This window comes from Cryptotermes secundus, unplaced genomic scaffold (assembly GCF_002891405.2).
Source record: "Cryptotermes secundus unplaced genomic scaffold, Csec_1.0 scaffold518, whole genome shotgun sequence".
Taxonomy (NCBI): Eukaryota; Metazoa; Arthropoda; class Insecta; order Blattodea; family Kalotermitidae; genus Cryptotermes; species Cryptotermes secundus.
The window spans coordinates 586,981-602,822 of NW_019731580.1; the positions used below are offsets into that span (position 1 = coordinate 586,981).

The window sequence follows — 15,842 nt, forward strand, 5'->3', positions numbered from 1 at the left end:
CTGGTGGTTTACCGCCAATTAGTTTGTCTTGGCGACAACCCCTTTGAGACTTATGACCAGTAATTTTGTTTTTCCAACTGAACACTTGTGGTCATAGTCCTTATATAACATCCTCTCTGATGAGAGGACGGGTCTGTCATTTACAACTGCTGCTGGCCCTTGCCAGTGCAGTCGATCTTAGGTCTGAGTCCTGTGGGACTCATGACCACATCTTCCTGTTTCAGATTCAAGAATCCCGCAGGCACTGGGTCCCCTTTTCGTCCCCTCAGCTGATGTCACTATATAATCTCATTAAGACCACACAGAAAACACCGCTTTCAAGAATTGCTCTATTGTTGATGTGGCAGCATGTTTTGGTTGCTGTTGCAATATGTTTACCAACCATTGCCTAGCAATGGATGCCTTTTCAGGGTCAACCATTCCAGCTTTCAGCCGTCATGTCACAACATATTTCACAAGCAGTAACAGAATGTTAGCTGATGATTGAGTCACCCTTCACCACTCACTGCCTGCCAGTTTGAAGAAAGATGTGAACTGTCCTTGTGCTTTTGAGGGCTGTATCGTGTGTTCTGCTGTTTTTATTTTGTTGGTTATTTTATGATGCTTCCAGTACTTAGACTACAAAGCACTGAATGATAACATGATTGACAACTTGGAAAGGATTTAGAAGGAAGTGGTCATGGCCTAATTGAGGTACTATACTGGCATTTGCTTGTAGGGACTGAGGAAAACCACATAAAATCTTGGTCAGGATAGCTGGTGTCTTTGCCGAGCTTCAAACTGAGCACCTTCCAAGTTCGTTACCACTGCACTAAGTCTAGTGTTATAGGCAGTAAAACACCAACATGTTAGATCACAGAAGTACCATCTTGTGTCCTGAGCTGCAGATATTCCAAGAAGTGAAGAACCACTGTGGCTGTCACATGGTGGTAGACTTCTTAAACATTTAATACAACTTTTCAGCTGTGTAGGTTACATAAGGAGTTTCTCAGTTGGTGGGACGTATGTCAGTGGTAGGACTTGACAGTGGACAGAATGGTAGGTGAGATCTCAAAAATAGTAATTTGTTTGCACAAAAGCTTCCCTGCATAAAAGAAAGTTTTCCTCTCTACTGTGGAATGTTTATTTATTCTACGAAAACTATTTAATTCAAGAAATAAATGGGTTATAATAGATATTATAAATATTATAACCCATTTCTTGGATTAAATTTTATACTAGTAGTAAAATTGGTGGATAAGAGCTGGGATAGTGTAGTTGGTATAGTGACTGGTTATGGGCTAGATGACCGAGGGGGTGCAAGGATTTTCACTTCTCCATGTCATCCAGACCTGCTCTGGGATCCACCCAACCTCCTATTTAATGGGTACCAGGGAATCTTTCCCCAGGGGTAAAGCTGCAGGAGCGTGAAGCTGACCACTAACCTCCATCTGGTACCGAGATCAACAACATGTGGATCTATACATCCATACACCCACTTCCCCTGTATGCCTTCATGGCACAGTGGTTAATTAGTTAAGCATAGGAACGAATTTACTTTTTTTAACATTAGTGGATAGTGTATCCAAGTTCCTTTAACTACTGATTTTATCATCGAGTGATTGAGATTAGCTCTTTCTAAGTGGCCCAACTAAGTAGGTGTCTTCCTTTCTCACCTGATGACGGAAACAGATCCAGTTTCCAAAATGTCGTGTCCTCTATTACCTAGAATTCCAGATGATGGAAAAAGTCCAAAAACCCAGTAATTCTGTGTGTCATCCACCATCGTCAGAACCCTTTATAATCTACTTGATTTTATCTTGTATAAGCTCTTTAAGCTTTCTCCCTCCAGGATCATGTGGGCATCAACACTCCAATCAGTTAACCTGTCGGGGCTTCAATCCTGAGACAATGAAGTTGTCACTTATATGATTGTGCATAAGTCACAGAAAATGCTGTAAATAACAAAACTGTTATTGCTGCTTGCTGAACTAAGTGTCAGTACTTCTTTTACAATACATATCACCATGAAGAGGGGGTGGAAGGTTATAAACATTATTACAGAAAACAGATCAAAGCTAAGCATTAAGTTAAGTTTAATTTTATGTATTTTAGGGACAAGAATTAAAACTGGCCATATATGTTAATCCAACTTAAATTATAATAAAGTAAAGAATTTAAACAATAATCACAGTACTCACATTGCATACCAGAAGCAACAGCTACATAAGTTTAATCTCATAAGCCCAATTTAACATATAAAAATCTTAAAATATATTATCTCACTAAAAAGTTTAAATACAAATTTTATACTTAAACAAAGAATCATCTTTATGGCTCACTTGTTATAAGACACTTAACATGAAAGATTCCATACTACCATTTCCTTGTCATTGCCAAGTACTGTTACCTAAAAACAGGTTGTTGGAGTCCATAGCACTAAAACTTTAAGTCTAAGTGGGTAAGTTTAATTCTCAGCACTGCTTTACAGCAGTGCCAATGTGATACTTTGTAGTGCATCTTCACCTTGAAATCACATGAATATTAATCAGCACTGTATGGGTGAGCTCTATTCAGCTGATCCCTGTGCTTCATATATGCCATTTTTCCCAACTCTGAAAAAGGGAGGAGAAAAGTATGAAATAACATCATGCACTTAAATGTCACCATATCATATCCCTAGAGTAGATCAAGGTATGTGGGAGTGTAGTTGGTTGAGGCACTATGTTACAAGCCGGAGGGTTGTGGGTTCAAGTCCAGATGAGGTCATTGCATTTTTTCAATTTGCCTAATCCTTCCAGCCACACTATGACTCTGGGTTTGACTCAGCCTTTAACAGAAATGAGTACCACGAATCTTCCTGAGGGGTAAAGGGTGGCTAGAACGTCAGGCTGACCTTACCGCCATCTGTGAGACCATTGTCTAGATGATGTGGGCGCCTCAAACTCTCACAACCCTATGAGCCTCCACAGCCTGTTACAGGGATAACTTTACCTTTTTTTTTACCTTTTACTGGAGTAGATCAGTCTGAGCAATGGTGAATTATGCAGTCCACTAAAAAAAATCACCTTGGGCACAAACCTTCTGTCAATATTTTTTCTACTTATGCTATCAAGAAATTTATATTAGAATTGTGACAGACTGGGCAATTTCTAGGAGATGAATATGTAAACATGTTCCAACCAACGAGCATCCAACAATATAGAGTGTCCGTTGCTAGGCAATGCATGGGTGGACATGCCTGACAACAATACATGATATCCGTTGCTGAGCAGCAAGGTGTTTTCTGTGGGTGGTCCGTGCCGAGCTTATATAGAGAGCAGTGAACACTGTTCAAGGACATGAGTAGACACCCGTGTGGAGGCGGGGTTGAATACCTCCATCGTGACCCTATATTGGAGGTGACGAAAAGGGAAGTCTCAAATCTGAGACAGTAAAATATGGTCACGAATCCCAAGGGACTTGGACCTGAAAAAGACTGCGCGGGTAAGGGCCAGCAGCATACACAAAATACAGACCCATCCTGTCATCAGAGAGAGCACCCCATGAAAACAAGACTATAACTGTCAAACAGCAATAATCTGGTCATGAGCCCCACATGGGGCTTGACACCAAGAATTACTGACTGACTGACCGTCGGTCTCAATGTGACTTTGACATTGTTCGAGGACATTCATCTGGAAGACCTTGTTCAAGGCAGTCTAATAGTTGATGTAATGAATTGTAGTTACAACGTGGAAATTATCAAATAAATGGAGTTATCAAACCCGGAACCAATTAGCTACTATTGTGTTACCAAGATACATGTAGCAGTATATTAAAGAATTCTGTGAATGCTCACTCCTTATTAAGAATAGACCTATAATCATAATGTGATAGTCTATTTAACTACAAAATTTATATTTTTTCATTTTATGCGTGTATGATATAAATTTAACATCATTTCCTGTCTGCCTCTATATGAGTATATGGAAAAAGGCTTCAGGCATAAATAGGTTGCACAGGTCTGACTTAGGTAGCTACTACATGTATTTTATGAGATGACATCTAGTGCTGAGGTGGAGCTATAACATCCCCTCTCTTGTATATCCTCATGATGCGGTGCTTAATTACGAACATGGATAACTTTACTTTTACCTTAAGTGATTCTGTGTGCAATAAAATAACTACATAAATAGGAAACGGAGGTGCAATACTGAGAAATACACAGTTCACATGTTGCAGTATGAGAGAACAATTATTAAAATCAGTTTTCTTTAGTGCGTTGCACTTTAGGGTTCTGGTCTCAGTACTGTAACCAGATGTGTTCATAAAATGTTCCTCGTGTGTGAATTTAATGCATCACACTACTCCCATTCATCAGTTACTGGCATCAAATAAGCTAAAAATATTCTGAAATTTCCATGTTATTTTCCATTTTCATAAGAAATTTTTCCTAATGAAAGTTCCTCCTTAGGCAAATTACTGGAAGCAGGTAATGAGTATACTTTTAGCCTTATTTTAAATGTATCAATTACTCAAACATGTAAATTCTCTAAAATTCACCAAAAAACAAACCATAAAAAATAAACTTAAAAACTCTACCTTCTTTAGTCACAGGATGCTTGTAATATTTAGAAATTGGTGTCAGTCTGTGCATAGAAGGTTTTGAAGACTGCAGCTGTGGCACTTCTGGAACTGTAAAGGTGTGATCCTTACTGCCTTTATATTGACCGCGCTGGCAAGATGCTGATGGCCGCACCCTCATGGCTGCAGCTCGATTTTCCTTATTGCACAGTTTGCTTGTTACTTCAGCATAGGCACTTCTCTTCCTTGTACTGCCAGATTCATTAACTGCAAGGTAAGAATAATTATTCTTTGTCTCATACATACAAAAATACATAATTGTATTTTGAACAAAGAGGGCAAAAGAAAACCATACAACTGTATAATACGCATAAAAAAACTCCATGACCTGTAGTCTGCAAGCAAACTATACCAACCGAGCAACCGCCACTTGTCGGCAAAGTTAGTGCCAACTTTTGCAGATAGAGGGTGTTGCGTGGTCAGCACAACGGATCCCCATGACCGTTAGTCTTGGTTTTCTATACCAGAACCACTATTTCCTTGAAATAGCTCCTCAATTATCCTCACAAGGCTGAGTGGACCCCGTTCCAGATCCACTACTTCTCAGAAACTCTGGTAGCACTGGGAATTGAACCCGGGACCACTGGATCTGTAGCCAGGCACTCTAACCACTAGACCACAGAGATAATTTGTAAATGCCTTCACTTCATTCAGTATTACACAAACTCAGCATATGAACACATGATACATATAATTTTGTCATGAAATGCTTTATATGTGAACAATTCTTAATACAATACAAAGACAAATAATTTGCTCTATGCAAAATACAATCTGTATGTTTCAAAAAGTTTAAAATAACAGTATTTATGTCGCTGTTTCCACATCCCTGATAAATTTTGCCAGGAATATAACATATTTGTATCTTCAAACAATGAACTTGAACACAAATGTAAAATAGCAAATAATGGTGGTGTGTTCATATCCTGATGAGGTCATTGCATTTTTTCAGTTGACCTAATCCTTCCAGCTGCACTAGGCCCTGGGGTTTACTCAGCCTCTAACAGAAATGAGTACCAGGAATTAATTAAATAATTTTCCTCGGGAGTAAAGTGCGGCCGGCGTGTAAAGCTGACAACCTTACTGCCATCTTTGAGCTGACTGTCTAGATAGTGTGGGACCCTCACCGTCTCACAACCTTATGGGCCTTCACGGCCTATTACAGGGATAGCTTTATTTTTTTTCTTACACCAGGAAATTCTGTGGCCAGTTCATGTCTGCCATGATATAGCGTAGATAAGTATTCTGTAGGATTATAACACTGAAAGAGTTAAACCCATTAAACATTCTAAATTTCTATTTTTATTCATTACCTGTGATGTGTACTTTTGATTGAGTGTCACTCCTCTGTACCAGTCTTCCAGGAGTCTTCATTTGAGTACACATTGGTGGGCTTCTAGGCAACACAAAGGTGTCATTTAATTGAAAGCCTTGAGTTCTGTAGTCATTTGGAACAGTGCCGCAGCCAACTTTCAGAGGTGTCAGAGAACACTGTGCAGCAACGCCTTGCATACGGTCTACTGGCAAATTCATCTCGTTCAGAATCCCACAATATTCTGCAGGTTTATCTTTTACTCTTTGCATCTCTGAAACTTCAGTATTTTCTGGAACATTTTTTTGACTGACTGGAAGGAGACCAGCTGAATTGCCAGTTTCTAATGTCACGCTTGAATTTGTATTACTTTCAGTGACAGCACTCGTACTTTCTGATCCAGCTATTATCTCATTTATTGATACTGATACTCTGTTAGTGGTATCTTCCAACATCCTGTCTGAACAAACATCACCACACTGATCAATATCACCAACTTCTGATTCATTTTCTGATGTTTCATTCTCAAGGGAGGTAGCTGTCAACATAATGCTTGAAGAAGGACCACTTTTGGCTGTATAATCAATCATTAGTTCAGGTATGACTTTATCTTCTAACGGTTTCTTGGACGGCTGAGTCTTAACAGCACCCTCCAAACATAAACTCTGCCCTGACCAGTCCTCAATACTAAATGTAAACTTATGAACATCATCAGTTTCCTCATCTTTTTTCCATGAAATATGCTTGAATCCTTCCAATTTTTGAACCAGTTCCTGTGGAAAGTATCAAAACATGTAGCTTTTCACAATAAATAAAATCAAGCACCCAAATCATAAAAGGTACACAAAATGAAGAATATTGTTAGTCTGCATATATAAAACTAAATGAGCAATTTCAGTTATTATTGTCAAGCGAAACTGAAAGAAGATTTACCTAATTTATTGACAGAAATATTTCGAATTTGCTGCACTGTGGCCCTGGGGTTGACAGCCTCTAATAGAAATGAGTACCAGGAATCTTCCTGGGGCTACTGGGCGGCCAGCGAGTAAGGCTGACAATCTCACCGCCATAGTTAGTTAGTTATTTGGAGAGGGTGGGTTTCCCCATGCACCACGACCAGTTTGATCTATTGTGCTTCCCTCTATGATATTCTACCAGTCTCTATACCCTACCGATAAATGGCGCGTACCATCAGTCCTGCTGAGCAAGCAAGTTTGGCCACTTGCTTAGCGGTGTCTATAATGCTTCCCCCATCTATCAGAGGCCTTAGAGACTATTGTTGGGCAGGAAACGTCCTGGAATTTGGCTCAGTGATCCCCTTTGGGGATATGAGGTTCTTTTACATGCCGTAAAGTTACGACATGGGACACACAGCTTAAATGATCTATCTAAAACCATCAACAATAAATCTAAACCAATTCTATATGCAGATGACATAGTATAATATTTAAGAACTCTAAATTTGAAAACTTTAAAAATGACATAAATATTGTATTTGAAGCCTTAAACAGATGGTTCGAAGCCAATTTACTCTCATTAAATTTTGATAAAACCCATTACATATCATTCACAACTAAAAACAACCACCAAATTGATCTGGACATCAGTCATGCCAACAAATTAATCTGTAAAGTACTTGATACAAAATTCCTTGGAATACATGTAGACAGTACACTGTCTTGGAAAATACATATTGAACAAATTATACCTAAATTAAATGCAGCTTGCTATGCGATGAGATCAATTAAGCCTTTTATGTCACAGGAAACATTGAAGATGGTTTACCATGCCTACTTTCATTCTATTATGAACTATGGATTAATATTTTGGGGGAACTCTTCACATAGTGTAATAATTTTTAAAATACAAAAGAATATAATTAGAATCATTACAGGATGTAGAAGTAGAGATTCATGTAGAGAATTATTTAAGAAATTAAAAATTCTACCGCTTCAATCGCAATACATATTATCGCTTCTCCTATTTGTTGTTTACAACAAAGATAAATTCAAATTAAATTCTGATGTCTATAACATGAATACTAGACAAAAATATAACTTCCACCTACCCTCATCAACTTTATCAGTATATCAAAAAGGAGTCTACTTTACTGGCATAAAAGTGTTCAACAATCTGCCACAAAGTATTAAAAACTTGGGCAATGATACTAAAAAGTTTAAATCAGAGTTAAAGAATTATCTACATGCTCATTCCTTCTACTCTTTAGATGAATACTTCAATGTAAATAGAGAATGATGTAAAATTAAGTTATATTAATTTTTAAGCTAAAATTGCCTGTACTTCTGTATGTAACCTTTTGACTTGGTCTGTATCCAAAGGTACTAACCTGCTTAGGATTTATAGAATGTAAATCAATTCAATTCAATTCAAAAGTCCCTCATGGAGGACTTGTTCCCTGAATTTTTCTGCCCTTAAAAATTCGACGACCTCCGCCAGGTTTGAACCNCTCATGGAGGACTTGTTCCCTGAATTTTTCTGCCCTTAAAAATTCGACGACCTCCGCCGGGTATTTGAACCCGCGTACTACGAGTCATGAGGTGGGAAAGTTACCTCTAGACTACGGAGGCCGCTTATCTCACCGCCATATGTCAACTGACTGTCTAGAATATGTGGGAGCCTCGACGTCTCACAACCCTATGGGCCTCCACAGTCTGTTACAGGTATAGCTTTACCTTTTTTTAATATTTCCAAATTTTATTGCTTGCTGCAGTTACAGGAGACTTATAAAACCGTTGGGAGTAGTGAACCAAGGTTTTATCTCTTTCCATTCTTCTTGTTATACAGTGCAATAATAATGTTGTGCACGTGAGAGAAGTTATCATGCATTATGGGAAAGCTTCCCTACTATTACATCATAGCAACTGATATGCAATTCTCTCACTAACTGAAGTGAAAATTTTCCATGGAAGAATTAATTTCCTACATTAGGAATATGAGGAAGGAAGAAAGGAGGTAACAAACTGAGAAATGAAGGAAGAATTAAGGAAAGAGAAATGAATAAGCAAACAAAACTTTTCTACAAGGAGGAATATCATTCAACTCAAAACAACCATAACTAACATTATAATGTGATATCATGGCATCTGTTGTAATGTTGTGTCCCTGCAGAAGGAAACGGTACTGCTTCAGAGTGTCGCATATCACTTTGACAATCATGTCTTCACTCTCTAGCTCATTCTGTTGCATAGAGAGCAGCTGCTGACAGTGCTCCAGCTGCATCTTCTTCTCCTCCAGCTCCAACTGAAACAGATTATGTTACAGAAATATACCACTGGTCATTTTTCTTAGACTGGTGTACACAAGTAAGTACATCTAATATACATGACATTCCTGAAAATGGATGTTTCCATCATCGGGTGTGAGGGAGGAAAGGATTGTACTCAGGGTGGTTAGAGATAGCCACAATTACTGGCCGAGATTAGCGCTTTTTAACATACCCAAGTGAACCGGATCATTTCTCAGTTTACGCATCATGACAGAAATAAATTCAGTTTCTGAAATGTTGTGTATGTCAAATATACCCATACACTGGGCAGTGTCTAACATTACAGTCATACTGTGACATGAGGGCTGAAAGCCAAAACAGTGGAGCAAGGGAACTGCTTGGTAAACACGCTCCCATGGAAATAGACACGCATGTAACAATGGATGAACTGTTGGAAGTGGTGTTTCCTGTGCGGTCTGTGCCGAGACTATATAACAAAGGCCAACGGGACAAGTTTGGAAGTGGTGAGACAGCAGCCAGCAAGGATGTGAACACTAAAGCACACAAATGTCCATTGCTGGAAGCCGCTACTTAGCAATAACCGGTGAAATCACAGAAGACTTTATGTGTGCTGTAGTTAAAAAGAGTGTATACACCAGTGAGAGTATCACAGTTAGTTCTAGTTATGAGATAAGGCTTCAGTAAATCCAGTTATCAATCCAAACCGTATGTCTAGACACTAACACATAACAATGTAATGAATCAACCATTACCACAGTCCTTTGGACAACCATGAAGGAGATTATAAAAAACTGGCATGCAGATGGCAGTACAGCCAATTCCTGGAATGTATGACATAACTGCAGTATAGTATACTATAGCTTCTAACATAATGCAAAAGTAATTCAATCAAATTTATATTCTCATAACTTGATTTCCCCAAGATACATTTTAGTATTATACTCTCATCTTCTTCTAGGTTTAGACCTACTACCATTTCTAATCTGTATTTAATACTAAAATACAACTTGTAACCAAAGTAAACCATACTCAAACCTACCTGTAACTGTAACATAGCAACATGCTGCGTTAATTCAGCGTTGCTCCCATCTTGATTCAGTTCCCTAATGACACAGTTCATTTTCTTAAAATGCTCATTCCTCTTAATAATAGTTTCCCTTAGTTTCTGCTTGCAGCTCATTTCTCTGCCTTCCAACTGCTTCACTGAAGTTCTAATCCGATGAAGACGCTGAAATGAAAAAAATGCAAAAATTAATGATGTCACATCAAGAGGTGTGCAGTATATTAGATGCAGAATTTATTTTTGTGCTATATACTCCAACCCTTTCCCTCCAATTATATTGTCTTTACCTTGCCCAGAAGAATCGAATTAATGGACAGACAAGGCAACCTGTCAGCTATTTTTTGTTTAACAGAATTCCTCCAGTTGAGAAGTTTTATTTCCTTCAATAATTTTGAAATTTCTCTGTTTGTAGCTTCCAGTTCTTGGTATGGAGCAGAGAGTCTGTCTTTATAGTCGGGTAGAACAACAGGGGCCGCAACAGATGTCGATGCACCTTCCTGAGAACCATTCCCCGCTTCGTACATTTTCAGTTTAAGTTTCAACTTTTCATTCTCTGCGGTCAACGATTCCACCACTTTTGCATAATGTGAAATATTCAGCTGAACAGAAACAATGTTCTTCTTTATCTGGAAAAAAATTAAATATTTTATGATCAAGTACACTTTCACGATCTATGTAATAGTGCTATAGAATGTTCAGTGGAGATAAATGCAGAAATATATGCAGCATTTCAGAAAAAAAAAGCCAAGTAAAAACAAAATATTCAAAGAAGTGAATATTAGATATTTCAGGTTCTCACATGAGTGACTTTATGAAGAGTATTATCCTTTGTAATGTGGCATCATGCAGAGTGATACAAGTACAAAGACTTTCATACAAATATACAGCCTCCGCCTTCAGGGTGATGAGTTTGTTGTGCTTACCTTTGATCCTGAAGATGGAAGCTGTATGTTTGCCCAAAACATCAGTAAGATCCTATGGTATCACCGCCAAGAAGATAGACCCCTTCAACTCAATATTTATTTTTACATGGACTTTGTAATCTTGATAGAGTGCATGTGTTATGAGATTGATTAAACACCTGCATTAAGATGAATTATATCCCCATGTAAAACTATCACCAGACTTTAGCAATTCCTCCTCATTTGCTATGTAAGTATTACTGTACGGGTGTGAAACATGTAAAGTAACAGAAAATTACAAACACCCTGCAGTTATTTATCAATAAATGTTTAAGAAGACTCCTTCGCATCTTTTGTTACAAATGAAAACTTATGGAAACAAGCGAAGGAAGAACCAGTTGCCACAGCAATAAAAAGAAGGAAATGTAAATGGATAGGACACTCTACGTAAAGATGAGAGGGCAATAGAGAGGCAAGCCCTGGACTGGAATCCCCAGGGGCAGTGAAGGAGAGGCAGACCAAGAACCTCATGGAGAACTGTTGAAGAACAGGCCCAACAAGCAGGAAAGATCTGGAGAGAGGTCAAGAGCCTGGCTGGGAACAGAGTCCGTTGGTGATGCTTCGTGGAAGCGCTATGCTCCAAAATGGAATAGATTGTTATGTAAGTACAACACCTATGAATACACAAAATTGTGGTTCATACACTTACCGTTTGCTTGATTGTCTTTGCTCGTGTGGCATACTTGAGGGTGTTATATGTATCTTCATAAGAAGTGCTTGATGGAGATATATTTGCAATCATGACCGTCTTACAGTTGCCTCCCAAAGAATCTTTCAGTAATCTCGTGAGCTTAGAATCACGATATGGGATGTGCTTCAGGCCATCAGCCAAGCTGTTAATACAATTTCCTAAGAAGAAATTTATTAAAACATGTTAAGGAAAATATAATGATATTTGGACATGTTTGTGGTTGGTATGTAATTTTACAAAATAAATTCTTCATGTGGGGAACAATAAATAAACCACACAACCAACATTATCATGTGAACTATTTAATGGACATATAGATATGACACTGCATGCTGAATATGTACAGTCAAGATGTAAACATGAAGTTGATTCTCACAAATGAAAGTCAACATTGGTTTCTTTATAATTTTAGAGGCTTATTTTCTTTGCAAGGAAAAAAAAAAGACTACTACTCCTTCCACTACTGTTTCACATCTGAATACTGGCACAATTTTTATAGAAAAAGGAGCCAGGTAAATTAAATTAAATTATATTAAAAATTAAAAACATATGCATTGAGTGACTTTTCACTTGCCATGTAACAAATTACTTTATATAAAAGAGAAGTAAGTAAAATTGTGTCCATTACTGTAATAATAATAATAATAATAAAAAAAAACTATCCCTGTACCAGGCCGTGAAGGCCCATAGGGTTGTGAGACGCTGAGGATCCCACATTATTTAGACAATTGGCTCAAAGATGGCGGTAAGGTTGTCAGCCTTATGCGCCGGCCACGCTTTACTCCCCAGGGCCATAGTGAGGCTTGAAGGATATTTAATATAATGTCAACATACCCAGAGCAAGCAGTGACTTGTTGATATTGGCACCTTCAGTGAAGCGCATGCCTTTGCAACGAGTAGCAGATGCTCTTTCAGAGCCAGCAAGATCAATCATTGACAATTTCATGATCTTCATAGTTCTATCCAGTTTGTTGGTCATTCGAACATACAATTGGAAGACTGAATGTGAGCGTGATGATTCAGCATTGGCATCTGTTGGGTGCTGGGTCCTGTTCCTGTTTCCTTGTGCCATTAAGGCAAAGAGATCATCAGCGTTTCTGATGCTATGAACAGAAAGGCCAGGAATTCGAACGCCATAACTGTTGTCTTCTCGTAGATGAAGGGGACCAGATGGCTGGATCAAGTCTTGTACATTTTCATTGTACACCTGTCCAATAAGATAAATGCAAACAAAATAGGTTTCACAAACTGGTAAAGGAAACATTCTGTGCCCCTACTATACTATGCCATATAGGTAGATACGGTGTAGCTGAATGCAACTCTTAGTCACTGTTGTGCTAGCTGTGGGATGCTGTAGCACCCAAATATGGCTACAGTCATCTATGACTCGTTCAATGATGATACTTGATGCTTTAGCCAGGGATGAAACTTATAGTTCAGGGTTCTACATACACAGTTACATATAGGTTCAGGAAAATGGTTCCCTGTTCTAGAGGTTCATATTGTCATGTCACAGTGACTAACCCACGGGTTTGGATTGGTAATTGGATTTATTAACAACTTACAGGTCGTACCCACAAATAATTATAACTATTAGTGACATTTATACTACAGAGCACTTCACGCTATTCTCTTCAGTCTATTTCCACAAGTCTTCACGGATTTATAACACAGGAACTATAAAAGTCTCTCTAAATCATACACTCCCAATACCACTGCACTATAGTGCACATAAAATCCTCAAATCAGATGTTACATCTTCACAGGCTGACTTCTTGTACTCTTCTGTACTCCTCAAGTTTAATGCTAGCTTGCTTGTTCACGTGCTTCTGCACTACTACTGCTCGTAACTTGTAACACATAACTCGTAACTGCCTTGAACGAATTCTGTCACTCTTACTTATGTAGCTGCAGAACGGACATAGGCCTACAGTAAACACAGCTTCCTCTATTGTTGCGTGTTGGACCATGTTTACAGAGCTGTTGCCTGGCAATGCACTGATCAAATCCATGACAATATAAATAAAACAATTTTCATTTCATGCATCCTGTTGGGTTATAACATACAATTTCTTTATTGAACTGTCACAACACAACTATATTCAGGTCAGTGCCAAGTTTGGCTTTGCTACATGTTTTGGCTACCAAACACATGGCCAACATATATACACCACTGAACTGCAGTACCAGTAAAATTGGATACAATAATATTAATTATATTAAAATACTTGGCATAAGAGTACAATAAATTTGATTATATAAAACGGAAGTTATAGTATAAAACAAGATTAAAATTCTTCAAGTGATGCTTACATCATCGAGTCAGTTGTTGGTTTCTGTGATTTTGTTGTATTCCCACGGACAAATTGGAGTATTCTATATTTTGTATATATATAATAAACTGTTTTGGAGGCTCATGATTTGGGACTGGATTTTTATGCCCTAATAATTCCCTAAATATGTATGCATTTATGCATGAAAAACTTCCAAAATATGAACTAAAATATGCACATAAAAATTTATACCAAATATTAAAATTGATTTTGCATTATTTCAAGACCAATAAATCAATATTTAAGTTCATTTTATGTAATCACTGAATGATTCACTTGCAATAAAAAGCTATACTTAAATACAAATCATGCAACAAAGCCAACATATTTCATTACAAATTTAAAAAACCAATGGTACTCACATTTAGGGTATTGCTGGAAACGAAACAGCAGATCAATTGGCTAAGATTGAAGATGAATGTCCGTTCATAGGACCTGAACCAGCCTGTGGCATCTCTATAGGAGTTGCCAGAAAGGCAATCAGGGACTGGACAAATATGAAGAACAAGAAATACTGGGGATCCTTGGCTGGAGTCAGGCAAGCAAAGGGACTCATATGAGGACCCTCTGCTAAAAGAGCGAAGGAACTGTTGAAGTTAAACAGGAACCAGCTGAAATGGGTGGTAGGACTACTTACAGGACATTGTCACCTTAAAGGAGACCTCTTCAAACTGGGACTAAGTGATAGTCCCATTTATGAGAGGTGTCAAGTAGAAAATGAAACAGCCACACATATCCTGTGCGAACGTGAGGCCTTAGCTTATTTAAGATTATGTCACTTGGGTCAATACTTTATGGAACCAAGTGACTATTTCGACACCCCCATGCACAAAATCCTGCACTTCATTCGAAGCGCAGGATCGCTGAGGGGATAATCAAAAGGGGAAGCACAACAGATCACTGTAGGTCGCAGTGCAATGGCCGAGAAGGCCCACCCCTTATACATTAATTCAGTGTAAGATGAGGCACCGATTAAATAAATAACATTAATATTACTATATCTACATCACGAGCCTCCAAAACAGTTTATTATATATACATAAAATACAGAATACTCCAATTTGTCCGTGGGAATACAACAAAATCACAAATTCCAACGAATGACTCGATGATGTAAAGCATCACTTGAAGAATTTTAATTTTGTTTTATACTATAACTTTCATTTTACATAATCTAACTAGCTGTACCTGGCCACGCGTTGCTGTGGCAGATCGAGTGAATTAAAAAAATTTGTTGGATAATTAACCGCTTCATCTGCTTCCACAACAGTGTCGACAGACTTGTATGTGACTGCCTCGCAGTGAATGTTAGACTGAATGATATTGTTAAGTTCGTAGACGTCTTTGTTCTTGGCCGCAAGAATAGCTCATTCACTCAGCCAATCATGATTCTTATAATTGGTTTGAATATTCGGAAACACTTTTTCAACCAATTCTTCTTTTGACATCACTAAATTGCTGAAGTTATGAGGCAACGAAATTCATCCTGAGGTCAGATCAACCGGCACCTTTTCGTTCCCAATTTCCAGCAATTGATGTGAGAATATCTCAGCTGATCGATCGTTTTGCAGCTGGACACGCATATTTGTAGTTAATTTTAACATCTTTACGTGTCGCTACAAAGCAGAG

The 15,842-nt window shown here is 38.1% G+C and overlaps 1 protein-coding gene across 1 annotated transcript in view; it reads right to left on the minus strand.

Moving 5' to 3' along the window:
• Positions 1 to 2,058: 2,058 nt before the first annotated feature.
• Positions 2,059 to 15,842, minus strand: part of LOC111867195 (kinesin-like protein KIF18A) — a 20,685-nt gene continuing 6,901 nt past the window's right edge. Inside the window, exons 5-12 of the mRNA XM_023856810.2 lie at positions 12,715 to 13,087; positions 11,839 to 12,038; positions 10,515 to 10,853; positions 10,204 to 10,392; positions 8,999 to 9,178; positions 5,919 to 6,690; positions 4,564 to 4,812; positions 2,059 to 2,594 (exon numbers count right to left, since the gene is read on the minus strand). Of these exons, the coding sequence (XP_023712578.1) occupies positions 2,524 to 2,594; positions 4,564 to 4,812; positions 5,919 to 6,690; positions 8,999 to 9,178; positions 10,204 to 10,392; positions 10,515 to 10,853; positions 11,839 to 12,038; positions 12,715 to 13,087 (2,373 nt within the window). The 3' untranslated portion in view covers positions 2,059 to 2,523. The remainder of the gene's footprint in view (positions 2,595 to 4,563; positions 4,813 to 5,918; positions 6,691 to 8,998; positions 9,179 to 10,203; positions 10,393 to 10,514; positions 10,854 to 11,838; positions 12,039 to 12,714; positions 13,088 to 15,842) is intronic.